The sequence below is a fragment of the Populus alba genome, chromosome 9 (assembly GCF_005239225.2).
Source record: "Populus alba chromosome 9, ASM523922v2, whole genome shotgun sequence".
Taxonomy (NCBI): domain Eukaryota; kingdom Viridiplantae; phylum Streptophyta; class Magnoliopsida; order Malpighiales; family Salicaceae; genus Populus; species Populus alba.
The window spans coordinates 4,531,540-4,551,834 of NC_133292.1; the positions used below are offsets into that span (position 1 = coordinate 4,531,540).

The 20,295-nt window shown below is 32.2% G+C and overlaps 4 protein-coding genes across 5 annotated transcripts; 2 read left to right on the forward strand and 2 right to left on the reverse strand.

Moving 5' to 3' along the window:
* Positions 1-1,046: 1,046 nt before the first annotated feature.
* LOC118058003 (uncharacterized) lies at positions 1,047-3,749 on the forward strand. 2 transcript variants are annotated; one of them, XM_035070730.2, is made up of 5 exons: positions 1,047-1,638; positions 1,766-2,035; positions 2,206-2,530; positions 2,977-3,087; positions 3,195-3,749. In XM_035070730.2, the coding sequence occupies exons 1-5, from the start codon at positions 1,357-1,359 to the stop codon at positions 3,317-3,319; spliced, it is 1,113 nt and encodes a 370-aa protein (XP_034926621.1). In that variant the 5' UTR covers positions 1,047-1,356; the 3' UTR covers positions 3,320-3,749. The 2 variants fall into 2 exon arrangements, with proteins under 2 accessions (XP_034926621.1, XP_034926622.1); XM_035070731.2 differs by having other exon boundaries at positions 1,051-1,638; positions 1,766-2,026.
* A 1,378-nt stretch (positions 3,750-5,127) lies between these two features.
* Positions 5,128-5,876, reverse strand: LOC118058010 (copper transporter 6). Its single transcript, XM_035070741.2, has one exon. The coding sequence runs from the start codon at positions 5,649-5,651 to the stop codon at positions 5,175-5,177; it is 477 nt and encodes a 158-aa protein (XP_034926632.1). The 5' UTR covers positions 5,652-5,876; the 3' UTR covers positions 5,128-5,174.
* Positions 5,877-8,815: 2,939 nt separating this feature from the next.
* Positions 8,816-9,664, reverse strand: LOC118058009 (copper transporter 6). Its single transcript, XM_035070740.2, has one exon. It carries the CDS (start codon positions 9,415-9,417, stop codon positions 8,938-8,940), a length of 480 nt encoding a protein of 159 aa, XP_034926631.1. The 5' UTR covers positions 9,418-9,664; the 3' UTR covers positions 8,816-8,937.
* An 8,237-nt stretch (positions 9,665-17,901) lies between these two features.
* Positions 17,902-19,920, forward strand: LOC118058002 (UDP-glycosyltransferase 76E2-like). Its single transcript, XM_035070729.2, has 2 exons — positions 17,902-18,434; positions 18,884-19,920. Exons 1-2 carry the CDS (start codon positions 17,948-17,950, stop codon positions 19,756-19,758), a joined length of 1,362 nt encoding a protein of 453 aa, XP_034926620.1. The 5' UTR covers positions 17,902-17,947; the 3' UTR covers positions 19,759-19,920.
* Positions 19,921-20,295: the final 375 nt, after the last annotated feature.

Genomic DNA, 20,295 nt, shown 5'->3' on the forward strand with positions numbered 1-20,295 from the left:
TGTATAGAAACATACTACAAAAAAAATTATATATATTTTTAAAATTTATTTTTAATAATTTAAAAATATTAAATTTTTATGAAATATTATTTATATAGCCTAAGAACTATTGTTTTAATACTCAAATTGATCAGGGATGTTAACCCATGATTCAAGTGATTTTAAAATTTAGATTGGTTTGGTTTTAAATAAAAATAAAAATTAAATTGATATGATGTGACTTAACTCAATTAAGAATCTAATTTAATTCATGACCCACGGAGAAAATCCATTTAAAATTTATTGATTGTTTTCTTTTTATTTTTTTTAATAATATTAGTTTTACTTTTTATATAAAATACAAAATTTAAGTTGTCAAAGACTAACCAAGTAACCCCACCAATCTCTAACCCAAAACTTACTCTAGATGAACTTAAATTCGAGTTTAAAAACTAAGCATCACATAGTAAAGATTCTATGAATCTAGCTTTGAAAAATTTAATTAGTCCTATTTAGTTTTATGTTTCAAAAATATTTAAAAAAAATAATTTTTTTATTTGTTTTTATTTGTTGATATTAAAAATAATTTTTAAAAAATAAAAAATATTATTTTAATATATTTATAAATAAAAAATACTTTAAAATTAATTATAATAACACTTTCAAACAACTCTAAAAACACGTTTGACATTTCTAACTTGAATCAAGGGCAGATACAGCAGCGCTACTTGTCAAACCACGTTAACTAAACAAAGAACAACCTCAACCATAGTCAAATTACCTTTTGTAAGTTGTAACTAGATTCCAAATGGGGAGTGTTCTTGCAGGCCACCTCACCCTTTATTACAGTGACATCTCCCAAGTGGCAGCTGCTTTTCATAGCTTAACCAAATGTATGATCCAACCACCAAAGCCCGATATTTTAATGCGTAAGAGTATTTTCAGATTAGTTTAGGTGTTGATAATTGAATTTACGTTCTTTTCTAAATGATTTTAATAATATATTTTCTTATTTTAAATACTACTCTAAGAAAAAGAATATATAGTTTTTTTTTTTTGTTAGAACTTAGAAGCATATAAACTTCCAAGATTCAACCATCGAACAAACCCGTTGGAGTTATTAGATGAAACACAGTTGCAAGAGACCCATCATTCTGTCAGATGTTTGTTATAGAAAGGCTTATTTAAGCTACTGGTCTGAGGTCTCTCACACACACACCCTGTTCGTGTTCCCTGTGCTTGGAGCCAGGTTACAATTAGTATACCTGGGCTCGGCCGTACCAGGAACAGCCTAACCATCCATAATTGCTAGTCATCAAAACCCAACCTTTTCTCTCTGGGAACCTTGATTACTGTCCAAACCAAGCTTCATTTATCATGGCTGTTGACCTACACGACAGAGATTCATTATTCTTGACCTCCCAATATAATCATGCCGTGGAGAACACCATTCTCGCCGTGGACAATAAACCCACTAACCAAAACGGGTCTACGTCCTTGGCTTCATCTGATTTTGGGTCTGCCCTGAGCTCGCCAACTGAATCAGAACTTGGTTCAACTGAGTCGGAAAGTGACCAAGACGACGATTACATTGCTGAGTTGACTCGTCAGATGGCTCATCACATGCTCCAAGATGATGATCATGAAAGACATGAAAAGGTATGTGTACTGTGTGTACAATACTCATTCATTATGGCGTACATATATATATATATATATAGATGCATGCACATGTCACACCCTCCTTAATCAGTCTCTGATCGGAGTCTATCGATTGTGGTTTTAGACATGGAGTGTTGCTGGCTGGCCACAATCAACAGCATGGTCAGAGTTGGGCTCGAGCCAAGAAGAGGAGACCGTGGTGGTGAACAAGTTTGAGAAGTTCAAGATCAAAGAAGAGGAAGAGATTCACAAGTATGCCAATAACGAGGGATGTCTAAGCACTTCGCTTAAAACCCTTTCAGTCCCTTCTACTGTCAGGGAACCTGAAATTTCCCCTGCCGATCAGTTTCAGTCCAAGCAAGCTCTTATTGAGAATCAAATAAAGGTCATTCAAGTAACTCTCTTAATCACAAATACAAAATATATTTCATACGAAACTTTTAGTTGGTTCTTTGATACGAATTTATTTTTTTATTTATTTTTTTAAATTTTTGGATAAATCTTTTTTGCTAATTTTGGTGGTGTGTGTGTATATATATATATTTTTTTTATTTTTATTTTCAGTTCTATAAGCTCAAAAATTCAGAGCAGATTATGAAGCAACAAGAGTCTCTAAATGGGGCAAAACGGTCCAATTGGCATAAACAAAACGACCCCAAACGACAGGTTAAGCAGTTTCAAAGCAAAGGGAGAGCTCGTGGTGGGCAGTTTACTAATCATTACGGGCAAAAGGTGTCATGGGCTAATCTACAACAACAACATAGAACCGGATCAGAGATGAGAGCAGTTTTCCTTGGTGATTCGTGTCCAAGAAGCAGGTCTGGTGGTGGCACGGGGGTGTTCTTGCCTAGAGGTATCGGCAATACTTCCGGGTCACAAAAGAAACCAGGTAATTAATCAATGAGCAGTGGAATGTTTTTCTTTGTGATGTTTTTCCACCTTCTGGGTAAACTCTGGTCTTTTTGTTTTTTGTTTTTTTGGGTTCATTTCCGTAGTTGTTGGAGTAGTTAATCTTAGACTAGTTTATCTCCCTCCTGTATTCCACAAATACGGTTTGGATTTTATGTTGTGTTTGTTTGATTATGATATCATGGAATCTTAACTGATCTTCAACATTGTTGGTGGCCAAATTAAGTTTGATATTCTAATTGGAAACTTCCCCTGTCCACTTCCCCTGTCCTTTCATAAATTGCTTTCAGCTAACCACTTGTGAAAGAAATGGAGACCTAGCTGACAAGAACGATCAACTCGCTGTTAAACTTGACTAGCGTGCGTCTGAATGGAATATTGAAAAGTCAGGCTCTAATTAGCTTCAAATCTTATTTTTTCGAACAGGTTGTTCAACTGTTCTTATACCAGCGAGAGTAGTTCAAGCGCTGAAACTCCATTTTGACAAAATGGGGGTTGCATCAAGATCCAATGGTGCTATTCTCCCTATTCAGCAGGGTACCTTGCTACCAAGAATTATTACTCTTTTCTTTTGACAAACTAATCTTGCATTCATCTAGTGATAGCAGCTCTTTGTTGATCCGTGTGTGCTCTTCTGGTTTTAGATGCTTCGAGCGGTGATGTGAGATGTGGCCTGCAACAACCGCCGCAAAAGAAGAGCCAGACTCCGGCGACGCCGGCAGTAAATAGTCATCAAGGAACCGGTTTGCCTCAGGAATGGCCGTACTGACTTCACACAGGCATAATGCCTTGATGCTCACCTCCTAATACCCCACCGATTAGGTTGCTCGATACGGCTGTTTTTGCCCAAGAAAGCCGGGTGAATAAAGAGTTTTTAGACAGAATAAAAGAAGAAGAAAAACAAGGACATTGGTCAAATTATAGTCTTATCTTATACATCATAGGATGAAACTAAACTAATGCTTGTAAATCCTCAATAAAACTTTTGTTTTTCTTTGAAGGGTCGTGATCATCTCAGATAGAGAAATAGAAAAATAAAATAAAAGTTCGTTGGGAAGAAATGATCCAGCCCTGTTCTTCCTCCTCCTGTCTGGCGACGGCGTGGTATATGCAATTGTGTGATCTGTTATGTAGTTCCTGTAATGATTCAGCTGTGTAGAGGCCTGGAACTTCAATGGTTATTTATTTTGTTAATGGAAGCCTCAGTCTCTGGTATTCGAATAGTTGTTGGAGAAGAGATTGAATCTCTTGAGATTTCTTGAAAAAAATAAGGGAGCAATAATATTATTATTAGTTAAGCTATAACTCATTATCCATATTAATAATCAACAAAATAATCTTAAAGGGATGTTTTCTTCTTCTTTTTTTTTTTTTTTTTTTTTTTTTTTTGATTAACCTGGGGTGTCCGGACCAGCTTTCGCGCACCACGACTAATCCCCAGGGCCTAACTGAACACCCTGCAAGCCCAGAAGGCAGGTAAGTCACCGCGGGGATGGCAGGAAGGTATACAAAGGGGTTCCAACCCGTGCGGTATAGGGAGGGAACAAACGCCTCCCCCACTAGCAGAACCCCCAAGTATATGGGTGAGCTTGGGAGTCGAACCCAGGCAACTGAGGAGACTTCTGTCTCCCCAGCCGCTGGGCTGGGACCTCCCGCTCATGTTTTCTTGTTTCCTTCTTCGAACGGGTTCGGACCAGACAGACAGATTGTTTGTATGTTTCTTGATTAATTTTATAAATTTTAAAATTAATAATTATTTAAATTATATTAGCAATTATGAGATTTAAACAACATAAGATTACAAGAAAAAAAAAATCTTTTAGTCTTGAGTTCAGATCATTTATTAAATGATTTATTTTTTATTTTTTTTCATCCTTGGTCAGTTGGTTATTTGTTTTTTTTTTATATTATGTTTTAAGTGATACAACAGCACATGTCCATGATGAAGGGTTTTAATACTTATTACTACTTTTAGAAATGTACAAAGATCTTATTGGCAGATTTTGTTGGAAGAATTTAGCGTGCAATTGAAAAATCATTAGTTTTCTAATTTAATGTCAAATGTTATATCGTATTTAATGTCAACTAAGATTATTATAAAAAATCAAACCAGCAGTCAAATTTTATAAGCTATGATTTTGGAATTAGGTTGTGGATTCTGAAACTCCTTCGAGTATCAAAAATTCATAATTGAGTGTGGATAATAATTTTGGATTCAGATTCAAATATAGATAATATAAACATAATTCATAAATATTCATTATCATCTTTAAACTGAAGACTTAGACATTTATGAGGACTAGCTACAGGTTGTTTGAAATTTTCTGTGGAGCTTGATATGGGATCATGAATTAAGGCCCCATAGGAAACGTCTTCTTACGGCTACTTTTGAAATATGACAAGGATAGCACAAGCTGATAAGATCTTGCGGTCATATGCCACTAATTTTGGTCGGGGCCAATATCTTGGTGATTGTGAATTTGAGTGGCCCCAGATGGCAAAGAAATTAATACGATAATTAACATGATCTACCAATCTAAAATCTAAACTGGCAACCCATTTTTTTTTTTTTAAAAAAAAGAGGAAGACAGGAAGGAAAAACACATAATTCTATTATTTTCCGATCAATTACTTGTTGGAGGAAGCTCGAAGGTCTTGTGATACGGCGTCGTCTCTGTATCCTTGAAAACTCTGCTCCCGAAGATCAAAAAACCTACGAGATGTCCTGCCACGGCTACAATAAACACACCGCCGTTGAAGGACATGACAGCAAGCATTACCATATAGGCAAGACCAACCCTTACAGCATGCACCAATGCCTGTATAAGACCAGCTGCGACATTGCTGGGACCTGGCTTGACTAATCGGCTATGAGAGAGCCACTCGACCAGGACCGCAAGCACAAAAACGAACACCAAGGCGAGCACATACATGCCTGTACTTGTGCCAGGCCAGCCGGAGAAAAGGATCAATGTCTCCTTGCCCCAGAAGAATGTCATGTGCATCATCATATTGTGGTGCATCCCGTCGGTGCCGTTCATGGGTGTTGATGGCGGCGGCGGCGGCGGCGACATGGCAGGCAGATGATGGTCAGGGTCCATTAATTTTCTTTAAGAAAGAGAAATTGACAGGAGGGCGTTGGGAAATGGAGTTTTCTCTTGGGTTGATTTGGCGATTGTGGATCACAGGCTGGATATTAGCGATAAGAGATATTTACAGTACAGAATAAAATTTGTACTGTGCACTGGTGAGATTTTTATAGGACTACAAAATACCAAAAAAAAATGTTTTTCTAAATATGGATCTTGCGCGATATAAGAGTTTAGGAAGCCCATTCTTCTTTTCTTTTTTGGCAAAATGTGCTGTTAACATAAAACTAATTCAGGAGGGGATTCCCCCTCCCCGCAACTGTTATTTCAAAGATTTTTTTTTAATTTTATTTTTAATATTAAATTTATTAGAAATTTAAGTTTATTATTTATTTTGATTTATTTTTTATAAAATTATCTTAATTCCATGAGTTGTGGATTACCATGGTTGACTAGTGTTTTTTATATATTTTTTTAATTTCTTTCTTTAACATTTGAGTTGATTAGAAATTAGTCCAGGTTTTGTTGAGTTAACCATGGTTAAATTGAGTATTTTTTTTAATTGATTTTTATTTTAATTTCATCATTCAATATTTTAATTGATTCATATTTGAGTTTTAATCTGTTTTGATTTAATTTTTATTAGGTTATTCTAGTATCATGATCCAGGTTTAGTAGGTTAATTTAAGTTGACTTATGACTTTTTTCTTCTTTTATTTTTATTGATTTATTAAATTTATTCCTTAATAATACATTGATTGAGAATTAGACTTCAATATATATTTTTTATTTGCTCACAATTTTATGATTTTGGTTATGGATTTTACATGTAACCCTGTGTTGATTTAGATCAATATAATATATTATTATCTTAATATTTTTTTTTAAATGTCATCTTAAATTTGTTTTAGTCAAATTATTTTTTCTAGTTGTCCAAATTTCTTTTGAACTTACTAAATTAATCAATCATATTAAATCAATCTCATTTTAAAAAAAAAAACATGGCGTGATAATTAAATATCTTTAAAAATTAAAAAAAAAAACTAAAAAATATAATGAAAATCATATCATATAATAGTTTATTGTGTGTTTAGAAATGTGGTATCAATTACTTTTCAAGGTGCCTTTTATTTTAAAATATATCAAAATAATATAAAAATATTTTAAAAAATATTTAATTTAAAATAAAAAAATTAAATTTTTTTTTTTTAAAAAAAATTATTTATGAAAGGTTTAGTCAAACACTACCATAATTGAATGATGAGCTATTTTATCGCATATTTAAGGGCTGGCTTGTCACTGCCACGATTGAGTAGGTGCTCTGCAGCTCCTTCTGTATTCTTATAGTATATTTTTTTTATTATGCTCACGATGCGTCCCCTTTACGGATATAAATTGTGTTTGATAAATTATTATTATTATATATCTTTACCTTGACAAATAATGGATTTAATAATAAATTGTTTTGTTCTTAGTTAATAACAGGGATTGCTTGCTTTAATTCAAAAAAATAATAATTTTTTTTTAATATTATTCTGCTAAATAATTCTCTTTTATATCATCTTCTGTTTTGCTTCAAATCTTAACCAAATATTGTTCTTAGAATAAAAATAGATACAGCAAGTGTGCAATTTAAAGGCATAATTAACACCAAACAGGGTCCAAATACTGTTAAAAAAAAAGGAGTACATCCATATTTTCCAACCCATGAAAAGATGATGATACTAAAAATATGTTTGGTTTGGAATTATGGTAGTTTTTTTTTAAAAATATATAATATTTTTTAAGTATAAATCAGATCTTTAAAAACTAAAAAATATATATATTTTTTATTAAAAAAATACAAGTTATCTTTCATCCAAACACATTAAAAATGATAGACTATCGAAAGGTGATGATATTAAAAGTATATTTAACTTGAAGGTATGATAGCTTTTTTTTTAAGGTAAAAACATATTTAAAGCATAAATTATATTTCTAAAAACTAAAAAAAAATGTTTTTTACTTTTAAAAAAATATAATTTATCTTTTCATCCAAACACACACTAAAAGTGTACTACCTATCTGTATTCCTAAAATAGATCGATAGTCTATCAATTTATACGTTGAAAGTGATCTCCATAAAGTATAAGTTCAGTGAATATGCCAATTTCCCCTCACAAATGGTTTTCAAGGGTTAGACTATCGATCTGTGTTCTTATAGGACATTATTATTCAGAGCACCACTGCCTTCTTCTTCTTCTTCTTCTTTTTATTTTTTTATTTCAGCAGTCCAAACTGATGTCTCTTTCTTCTGTCAAAATCCCAGTTGACGAGCTCGTCTTGATCACAGGTTAATAGAAGAAATATATTTATTAAATTGGGTCTTGTCTCTCCCAAAATAACAACAAAAATTGATCTCACAGAACGCCCTTTCTACTCTATGAACCAATATTGTCCCTACAGCTCAGTGCAAAGGCAGATATATATATATATATATAGAGAGAGAGAGAGAGAGAGAGGTTTTTAAAAATTAAATTTGAAATCAGCAAAGCAGAATTACAGCATCCTTGAAGGGCTCACGGATAGTTGACCTATGGCACAACGTTGTGGAAAATAAGAAGGCATTTGCGCCTTCGAGGCAGCTGCTCGTTGCTTCTTCAAGAAATTCTCAGCCTCAAATTTAATGCTTTGGACTAACTTGGCATTAATTTCCATCACCAAGACCTTATCGACCCATGCAAATGTGTGGACCATAAAGTTAATAGTTCAATGGGAAAAATTCAAACTAATTTTTTTTTTAATTTTATTGTGCTTACCGTTTTCGCAGCCTTTCAATAAATCAAGCACAAATTTTAGCTTTCTCCCTGAATCCTGATCGATTCGGCTAAAGATTCATCAACTGGTAATTAATAAGAACAACTAGTTCATAACAAATACACACACACACACACACACACATACATATATATATATATGTATGTATGTATGTATGTATATATGTATGTATGTATGTATATATATATATGTATGGATGCATGCATGCATGCATGTATACAATGGAAATTTATTTTTGCACAAATAACAATCCACACACCAATATATATTATATATATATATATATGTATGGATGCATGCATGCATGCATGTATACAATGGAAATTTATTTTTGCACAAATAACAATCCACACACCAAATGCTCAGAACATAAATTATTCTTCAAGTTTCAAGAGGGTAAAAAGGGTAACAAAAACGCGTAATTAGGGAGAACTAGTGCATCGCCAAACCTAAGAACCTGCAGATACCTGATGAGCATAATTCAACAACTCGATGGAGGAAGATCAGAGGTTTTAGCAGGATTTTGGTTTTTCTTAAAAACCCTACTGCCAAAAAACAGGAACCCCAGAGTATGCCCAGCCACAGCAACCAGGAACACGCCGCCATTGAAAGACATGATAGCCAACATGACCATATAGGCTGAACCAACCCGCAAAGCGTGCAGTAGAGTCTGGACCAGACCAGCCGCCACATGGTTCGAGCCAGGCTTGATCAACTGGCAATGGGATAGCCACTCGACAAGAATGGAAAGCACAAAAACAAACAGCAAAGCCACAAAGTACATGTGTGGTCTCTTATCAGAGCTCCCAGGCCAGCCAGAGAAGAGAATTTCAGCACTCTTCCCCCAAAAGAAGGTCATGTGCATCATCATCATCTCGTGGTGTGGCATCGTTCCTGCCATGTTCATGGGCGGCGGCGGAGCCATGCCCCCCATGCCCGGCATATCATGACCATGGTCCATGATCTCTCTCTCTCTCTCTCTCTGAAACCCAAAATATTTCCTTCTGTTGAGGGATGATCGATGAAAATGGAAAGATTTTATAGGACGCCGGGAGTAATCGTTACTCCACGAATCTATTTTAAAAAGAAAACAGATATTAAGATATTAAAAAGATTAAACCTGACCAATGAGAAATTATAAATATAGATTAAAAAATACTTTTAAAAAATCCTTCCACGGAAGATTACTCTGCAATTTCTTATATGAGTGTAAGAAGGGTGAGTGGTCAAGAGAATAAATATCTACTTCCATTTAAGAACGAGCTGAGGGTATTTAATGAAAGAGTAAATTATTTTACTCGGGCCCTGTACTCCTACACAATTATAAATTAACACTTATTTTTTTGAAAAACTATAATGTAGTTCCTCAATGCTTGTTCATTATTGAGAATTGTGATATTAAACCATTTATAAGAGTTTTTACGGTGTTTATATAAGTAATTAATGATATTTTATTAGTTTTTTCATGTAGTGTACTTTAAGGAAATAAATAAATATAAATAGAAAAGATAAATTTTAAATGGAGATATTTCTAGTGAGTCCTGGATTTTATTTTATGATCTCTTATTTAAAATTGAGTTTTGATGAATAATTAAAAAGATGTAAGTAGTAAAAATCTTATGATTTCTTAGAGGGTTTTTTTCTGAATTAAGAATTATACCCTTTGACTATATAAATTATTAGAGAAAAACCAGAATATGTTTCCTTGATAAGTTAAAGAGATTGTTTTATGTTATAATAATGATTACTTTTTAAAATATTTTTTATTTTAAAATATATTAAAATAATTTTTTTATTTTTTTAAAATCATTTAATATCATCACATCAAAATAAAAAAATACTATAAAATTAATTTCAAACAAAAAAAAATAAAATTTATAAAAACGAACTAGGAGACAAACAAACTCTAAGTTTGAGGTCGTCAAACATGAAAAAATTATATCAGTGCTAAACATCAAGGATTGAAAAATAACTTAGTATTATAACTTAATGAAATAAAGGGTGGCAAAATTCGTTGCAGTACACATAATTGGGTGATGGAACTTGTAGTAATTATACTACATTTATTACACGGTATTACATCGTACGCTTGTTTTGTTCGATTTGATGTTGCAAACCATTTTATAAAACCCACCCAGCTTGGTTATAACCGAAAACTGATTAATTCAAGAAAATTAAAAAATAAATAACTGGAAAAATTAAATTATAAAAAAACTAATTAAACCAATTAAAATTTTAAAAAAAATTAACCAGTTCGATTTATTTTTTATTTTATAAGCTTGAAACCAAAAATACCAAACCGAATTTAAACCAAAAAATACAGAACCAAAACCGGTTGGTTTGAACCAATTTCGGTTCAGTTTTATTTTTGAAAAGAAAAACAATTCAATTTCATTACTTTCTTTTTATAAAAACAAAACTGAAAATGATCACCCTATAAATCATAATCTTGTGTTTTAGATTTCCAGATTAATGATCCTTGATTAATTTGAATTAACACTGTTTATTAAAAAAATAATATTGTTTTAAAAATTTATTCTTTTTGTAAAGTCAAACAAGTTTTCATTCAAGTAAGTTGACTAATTAGTGGGCTGATTACTAAATCAATTGTGCTTGACCTGATTAATTCTTATCCAATTTAATATAAAATCCAAAATATTTCCTCCAGTTCAGTGATGATGAGAATGAAAAGCTTTATGGCACGTTAGGAGTCGTAGTTACTCCATTAGTTTCGTTGCTTACGTTCCGTTACAGGTGTGGATTCGAGCTGTTAGTAATATTTTCGGGAGTAATTATTTAAACAACATGTGTAAATTCAAAAACATATTAAAATGGTCTAATCGAAACTCAATATGAATAAAAAAAAAATGTATAAGATGATGTTGTTAGAATAAGTCTTTTTTAATGTAAAAAAATAAGGAATTTTATGAGAAACTATTTGATTGTGTAATTAAACTCGATTTAATGGGTTAATCTTGAAATTTTGTAACATAATTTTTTATATAGCTTGAGTTTCAAATAAAAATACATAGGAGTTGCCATAAAGTGACCCAGTCAATTTGATATATCCAAAGATAACCTAGACGAACTGGTAAATATATGAGTCAATTTCAAAAAAAATTAAGGATTATATTCTTTTTAATATAAAAACAATAACATATTCAATCGTTCTCGGTCAACCCCAGTTAACCACTAAATTCATTGCTTGGATCTTGGACACAACCACACTACGCTAACATTATCTCACCTTTTCCCTTTATCTTTTTTTTTTCTTTGTTAGGCCTGGGTGAGAGGATGCTATTTGAGATTCAATCAAAGAGTTATTAAAGAATCAAGTACTAAATTGAAAGAAGAGAGTCTAGGCTTGAGTTGGAATAAATTTGCGATTCAATTGAAGATATATTGTAGAATTAAGGACTAAAATAAACAAATAAAACAAAAGGATGTCCATTGAGTCTAATTCAGGTCCCAACATGTAGGAGAAGTTGTTATACTGGAAAGGAGGGGGTCCACCTTCCATAGAGCTCCAAAAGTGTCATTTCTTTTTGTTGCTAGAATTATAGTTATTAAACCCAGATCGGCTCAACAGGTTGATCTGGGGGTTGGACCGGTCTAGATTTGTCAAAAGACCGGTCGGTGCAATGACCCAGTTGATCTGGAAGGTCAACCCGTGACCTGGGTGAGGCCTGATGTATTTTTTTCAAATGTGAGATTTGAAACCTATTGGTATATATATTATATGTCTCCAATAACAAAATTATGTTTTTAGTATATATACTTAAACTTAAAAGAATAACATAATATCTTTTTAATGTAGGGTTTGAAACCCGTTAGTATATATACTCTATATTTCTAATGGGATAAAAAACTTTTTTGGTTTAAATACTTCAATTTAAAAGCTTAACATAATATTTTTTTAATATGGGATAAAAAACGTTTTCAAATATTCTTTTAAACTTTATTATTTAAAATATGTATAGCCTGTATTTACATGGATTTTTTCTTTATTTTTTTATATAAAAATATTTTAAAAAAATTAAATTTTCTGGATTAATCTGGATTGCCTTATAAAACACGGGACAGAACTTCTTAACCTGATTAACCCCGAAGTAGGTTTAATAACCTTATCAGCTCGAGATTCATCCCAAGCTAACATGTGGTGTCTATGAATGTCCGACGTGACTCCAACGATTGTTTTCTTCTTTTATTCATTTTTTTTTTTTAACCTGTCCTCCCCTCAAGTTTCATGTTCGAATTTTTTTTCTCTTCCCTTCAGCGATTAGTTTATAGGTATTATTGTAAGGCTTCTTCAACGGCTATGAAATTTCAACTGATAAGAAAAATGGGTGTCTAGAAAAGACTTCAATTTAATTCAAAAACAATAAAATAAAAAAAATATATCCATTAACATGCATCATGAGAAATCTCTCGTCATCAAGATTATTAAGCATAGTTATTAAACCCGGTCCGGGGTTGACCCGGTCAAGGGGCCAGGTCTCGGGTTTCAAAGGTCAACCCGGGTTAACCCGGAAAAATTAAAAAAAATTTAAATTTTTAATATTTCATATAAAAAAATCCATGTAAATATAGATTATACATATTATAAATAATAAAGTTTAAAATAATATTTTAAAAAGTTTTTTTATCCCACATTAAAAAGATATTATGTTGAGCTTTTAAGTTGAAATATTTAAACTAAAAAATTTTTTTATTCCACATTGAAAAAACATGATTTTTTCCTCGGGAACATAGAGTATATATACTAATGGGTTTCAAATCCCACATTGAAAAAACGTAACTTTTTTCACGGGAACATAGAGTATATATATTGAAAATATACTATGTTATCCCTTTAAGTTGAAGTATTTAAACCAAAAGGTTTTTTATCCCATATTGAAAAAAATATGATTTTTTCCTTGGGAACATAGAGTATATATACTAATGGGTTTCAAATTTCATATTGAAAAAATATAATTTTTTTTCATGTGAACATAGAGTATATATGAGAAAGGGCTTCAAACCCCACATTGAAAAGATACTATATTATCATTTTAAGTTGAAATATTTAAACCAAAATTTTTTTATCCCACATTTAAAAAAAAGAAAAAACTCGGGTCTCGTTCGGGTTTGCCCGGGTCGCTCGAGTTTGGCCAGGCTATTGCCACAGCTGGTCTTTTATTAAACCCGGACCGGTCCAGCCACCGGGCCGACCGGATCCCGGGTCAACCCACCGGGCCGGGCCGGGTTTAATAACACTACTATTAAGCGAGGCATCATTTGAGCTATGCTTTGAAGAAAATGTCAGAAGAAGAGGATATCCACGTGATAAGATTACATGTATTATATCTACCATGGGCATATATATTTTGCTCAAACTGTTGCTGATCATCTGAAACTGCCGGCGGGGGTTCGTGTATGCACGAGTTAGGTTGTTTAAAAAAATTATTTTTGATTTTAATATATTAAAATAATTTAAAAAATATTAAAAAAATATTAATTTTAATTTTTTAAAAAAATACTTTTAAAACTTAAAAATAAATAATTCATTTATCTTTCCCCGTCCACTTGAACAAGGCCACACTTATTTTCGAGGTATGCGCAATTAACCAGGTCATTCGCTGGTGGAATCTCACAGGTAGCATCTCATCGGAAAATGATATATATGGGGATCATAAGCTCTTTTAATGTCTTGTTCGGACGGTTTCTGATTAGTTTTTCAATCCCGGCAGTTTTAACCTAAGTTTATGTATAGGTGTGAATCCATAAAGAAAACCGGTATTTATTTTGGAATTAATTTTATTACCAGAACATTTATAAATAAAAATAAAAATACTAAATGAATTTTTCTATTGGTATATTGCAATAAATTTTACTGATATAATATTACCCCGCTATCTCTATTAGTAAACACAAATACAAATATTTTTTTGGTATATATCAAGGAGATTATAATGATTTTTTTTAAAAATAAAAAAAATATAATGAAAACTATAAAATACTAGCAAATACACTGACATAATAAGTCTATATCAATATATTCCACATAGCATTGAAACTATTCCTTTCTCGCTGGCATTGTTCATTATGTTAAATATAGAGTGCATCACCAACAAATTAAGTTGTTTGGTATATTTCAAAGAGTTTTGAGATTATTCAATTCTCAATTGCATGGTTCATGTTGTCAATTACATATAGGATTACCAATGAATCAAGTTCGTCGGTATTATTTCTAAGAGCTTTAGATTTGTTCACATCTCAATTATATTATTAATTATTGTTCTCTATAGACATAATCTCCAATAAAACTGAAAAGTCATTGATGATATTTAAAGGGTTTTTTGAAATTTTTGATTAAATTGAAAATTAAATTAAATATTATAGTCAATATCTCTGATGGACTAACAAGTTATCAGTGATATTTGAGGGTTTCTGAAATTTTTTTATTAAATTAAAAATTCAAATTAAATATTACAAAAAAAAATCTTCAACGGATTAAAAAGTTATTCGTGAGATCTGAGAGGTTTATGAAATTTTTTGATAAAAATAAAAATTTAAATTAAATATTTTAGATATAATGAGTAAAAAGTCATTGATATTTTTAGAGGGTTTCTAAAAAATTTATATTAAATTAAAATTTTAAATTAAATATTACAAACGGACTTATCAGGGGATGGTTAAAAATATTAATATTTAATTATCTATCGGTAAAACCATTCATAAAATAAGCTCAATTAAAAGACCAAAATTGCTAATTTCGTAACAAACACACCTCTTCCTCTTAACCTTCTCTCACCTCTTCCTCTTAACCTTCTCTCTTCATCATCTTATTCTTCTCTCATTCCTTTTTGTTAAAAACACCAACATCTCTCTCTTTCTTGCTCTTCCCTTCTTCCCCTGCTTAGGTATATCTTTTCCCCTCTTCTTTTCTCATCTCAATATTTTTTTTGTTAATTAACATATTTGAATTTTTTTTTTCTCCTCTTCTCGTCTTCACTCGCAATAATATTAAGGTAAGATTTTTTCTTTATTTCTTTTTACATTGTATTTGTTTTTTTAATATATATTTTTTTAATTTTCATGTTCTTAATAATTATATAAATGTTGTTGTAAGAATTGTTTTCATACGAGAACAATTTTGTTGGTTTTTAATTGGATTTTTTTTAATTTCAATTAAATATATAAGATTAATTTTAATTATTATTAGTTATTTTTTTTAACTTCAATTAAATGAATTTATTTATTGTTAATTTGTTTGAATTGATTTTCTCATTCTTTTTTTCAAGCAATTCGGTTTCCAACTAGTAGTGAGTATGGATTTATATTAATTTAATTGATTTTCTTATGGAACCTCGATGACTCGATCCCCTCACATGCAAAGACAACTGCGACACAGACCCCTAGGAGTCCCATGCAAGTCCAACAACAGTACCGACTTTTAAGATCAACCATGTCAGGGTTTGTTCTTTCCAAGGCCTAGCTGAAAGTGAGCAACGTCCTTTCGTTAACAGTAACTGATTAAAAGTGTGATTATAATTGTTTTTTTAAATATTATTCATTCAAAAAATATAATAATAATATTTTTTTATTTTTTAAAAATTATTTTTAAAATTAGCATATTAAAATAATTTAAAAATATTAAAAATATATTAATTAAAAAAAAACATTTAAATTGATTTGAAAACACTTTCTGAATCACTGTCAAACGCCCTGCCAATTAGGCCTGGTTTGGTTCGAGGTTAAGATTTGACTGAGAGTGTTTGGCTGTGTGTTTCAATTTATGTTTCACTAAATTTTGAATTTTTTTTTGTTAAAATTAAATGTGGTTTGTACTTTTTGGATCGTTTTGATGTATTGATGTTAAAAATGATTTTAAAAAAATAAAAAAAATTATTAACATGTATTTTAATACGAAAAGTTATTTGAAAAACAACCGTTATCACATTGCCAAACAGAGCTATTGCATAAAAATTCTGTAGATAGTGCGTTGGAAATAGAGTTTGCGTTATGAAATGGGCTCTCCAGAGGGAAGTATTAGGACATGTTGAAGTGCGCGAGGGTTTTGGGCTGACAGTGGATGGAATTCAACAATGGAGCGTGCGTGTGAAGGAATTCTAATGCCATTTTTTGGAGACCAACGTTTGAATATGAAGTATGTTTGTCGTCCATGGAAGGTCGACCTTGAATGAGATAACGAATTTGAGAGAGGAAAAAGACACGAAGCTTTGTTTGGTGGAGGAAGGCTCCTCATCATCAACAATTTAATGGAACATATCTTATCATGATGACAACTGGAAGATGGGATCACTCTTCGAAAATGCCAGAAGCTATTCCACTGGCAACAAGACTTTCCATATTCAGATGGTTGTACAGCAAAGCTTAGGGTAACGTGTATCAAACACATATCCATTTACGTGGTTCGAGAACTTGTTTACTGCACGGAACTATACAATACAAATCAAGCTTATCAATTCTGTTTTGATAAATATTTTGTTTTTTTAATTGAAATGAAATGTTTCATTTTCAGAGTGTTTCAGCATGCTGTTTCGAGGTTGTACTATTTATATATATATATATATATATATATATAATTCAAATTCAAATTCAAGATAAATTAATTATAAATTATACAATGCAAACACAATGCCAAACAAATATAATTTCAAAATTTAAAATATTTCTAAATAGTCAAGATTAAATAGATCTTTAACTTAAAGTAATTCAACTTAAACAAAATATCAAAATATTATGAAAGTAAAATATTTTAATAAAAATATTTTAAATATAAAGTTAAGTCAATGTTATCAAGTGGCTAATGAAATCTAAAACATCCCTTGTTTTGCTCAAATTCCTACAAAATATAAACATGAAAAAAAAAACAACATGAATATAAACCATATATATTAGTGATAAATCTAATTTTTAAAAAATTAATATTATTGTTAATGAAAATAGTAATAAAAATTTTCAATATTATTATTAATATCATTGCTATTAAAAATAGTAATGAAAAGAGTTTTTTTTTTTTTTTTAATCGGGTGGTTTAATTAATGAAATTGAGCAAGGTTCAATTTGATTTAATGACTTTTCAATAGCGGAACAGAACATGTGGAATGAAACCGAAACGTTTCGAGCAGAATTTAGCTGAAAAATCCGGAACGGACCGAGATTTAAAATGAGATGAAATTTATTCCGTTTTATTTCGTTTTTTAAATTGATATGGAATGTTTCGGCCATTCCAGACGGAACGGAACAAAATTGACAACCTTGGTACAAACAAGAAGGAAGAAAAAACTCTTCTCTACTCAACTCACTTTCACTCAAACTCTCTTTATCTTGTTCTCTCTGTGCTCACTACCCACACAGCTCTTCACTGAGTACATATACACACACACCAAACTGGGAGGAAGCCTCCATCATGTGCTGAGTGGGAGATTAGTTATTCCCATTTGACATTGTTTGTCTCCACTTTGTCCCTTTCTATTGATTTCAACATGGCGGAGGAAGGGCATGAACAGCGTCGTAGATTGGTGTTAGTAGCAGCTCCGTTCCAAGGCCACATCAATCCATTGCTTCAGCTGAGTGCTGTCCTTCATTCTAAAGGATTTTCCATCACCATTGTTCACACCCAGTTCAATTCTCCTGACCCTTCAAACCATCCTGGTTTCAACTTCCTGTTCCTTCAGGATGGCTTATCGGACCATGACATCGCTTCTCTTGACCTAACCGCCATTGTTTTGGTTCTCAACGACAAATGCCAATTACCTTTCCAAGAATGCCTGGCCAAGCTAGTGAAGGAACAGGAGACACGTGGTGATCAAATTGCCTGTGTCATTTATGATGAACTTTCATACTTTTCTGAAGCCACGGCTCATAATCTGAAGCTTCCAAGCATTATATTTCGCACTAGCAATGCCAACACTTTTCTCGCTCGCAGTGTTCTTATCGAAATGTACGTGCTGGGTCGCATCCCCTTGGCAGGTTTGTGGTTTTGGCTATGTTTATGAAATCATGCAACTATGCAAAGGCATTTTCCCTTGAAGGCGTGTACTGATTTTGCCTGCTAAGTTTTTTCCTCGTGTCCCGAGGTTTTATGTTTCTGTCTGCTATTAATGAGGAGACATTTGTATCAAAGTCTCGTGGATCTCCATGAACATACATTTGCAGATTTGCTGGTGTAGAATGGATAAAACTGAAATGAACCTGATTATTTACCAGTCTGCCTCACATCCTTACCTTCACATGCTTCTATTTTTAGAAGGTGCAGATCCCCTGTCTTGCCTCCTAGTCTGCTTCTTGTGGAGGTGCAGGGGATAGTATCCATCTTGGTTGCTTTGGGATTTATTTACTTCTGGTTTTCATCTATATTATGAGACCAGATTATAATATTTTTACATTGATTTTTACAAGATCTTTCCTATAATGTACAGATCCTTTGTCCCAGAAAGCAGTGCCGGAGCATCCTCCCCTCAGACAGCGAGATTTGCCCATCTCCAGTTTTGGACCCAAGAAAAATTTCTTTAAATTACTAGGTAATGCACGAGATGTAAGAAGGTCTTCAGCAATCGTTTACAATACAATGGACTGCCTTGAAGGGTCATCGTTAGCAAAGCTTCAACAACACTGCCATGTTCCAATCTTTGCAATAGGACCGATTCACAAGATTGTTCCTGCACCATCTTGTAGCTTGCTAGAAGAGGACACTAACTGCATGTCATGGCTCGACAGGCAAGCTCCGAGCTCCGTCATCTATGTAAGTCCAGGAAGTTTGGCTTCCATGAATGAGACAGACATACTAGAAATGGCCTGGGGTTTGGCAAATAGCAAACAACCATTCTTGTGGGTGGTTCGACCTGGCTCGGTACATGGTTCAGAACGGGCTGAGTCATTGCCTGAGGGATTCAGAGAAATTACTGGAGAGAAAGGTCGAGTTGTGAAATGGGCACCGCAAAGAGAAGTTTTGGCACATAATGCAGTAGGAGGGTTCTGGAGCCACTGTGGGTGGAACTCATTGCTTGAAAGTATATCTGAAGGGGTTCCGATGATATGCAGACCAAGCTTTGGCGATCAGAAGGTTACAGCTAGGTATGTAAGTCAAGTATGGAGAGTAGGTCTGCATCTGGAGGATGAATTGGAGAGGGGAGAAATAGAAAGTGTTATTACAAGGCTGATGGTTGATAAAGAGGGGGACGAGATGAGGCAGAGGGCAATGGAGTTGAAGGAGAAAGCAGAACTTTGCATTAGAACTGGTGGTTCTTCCTATAATTCCATGAACAAGTTGGTGGAATTAATCAAATCGTTTTAACTGCACAAACGATTTGTTTATCTAATTAATCTCACAGCTAATAGCCTAATAATAACCAACCTAGCCATATTTTCTTTACTAATAAAAAGTTGTGGGAACTACTAATAGCAGTTTATGAGATTTGATGGAGGTCTTTTTTTTTTCTTTTTTCTTTTTATCAAAGATTTGATGGAGGTTGTTTGTGGATTCTAAAGCTTTTTATGAGTGTATTTGGGAGTTAAATTATGATTGTTTTTTAAAGTATTTTTTATATGAAAATGTATTAAAATGATTTTTTTTTTATTTTTTTAAAAATTAAAATATCAAAATAATTTAAAACACATAAAAAATAATTTTTTATAAAATATTGTTGTACCGCATCCCAAATCATTCTTTTAGTTTGATTAATAAACTAAGCAAGATTAGGAATTTTGATACATTGAAACGAAAAAAAGTTAATTGATATTAATATCCCATATCCATATAATATTATATTAGTATCATTAGCATGTATTAGTTTTCTACGCACGTTGTCATATTCAAAATCTATTTTTATTA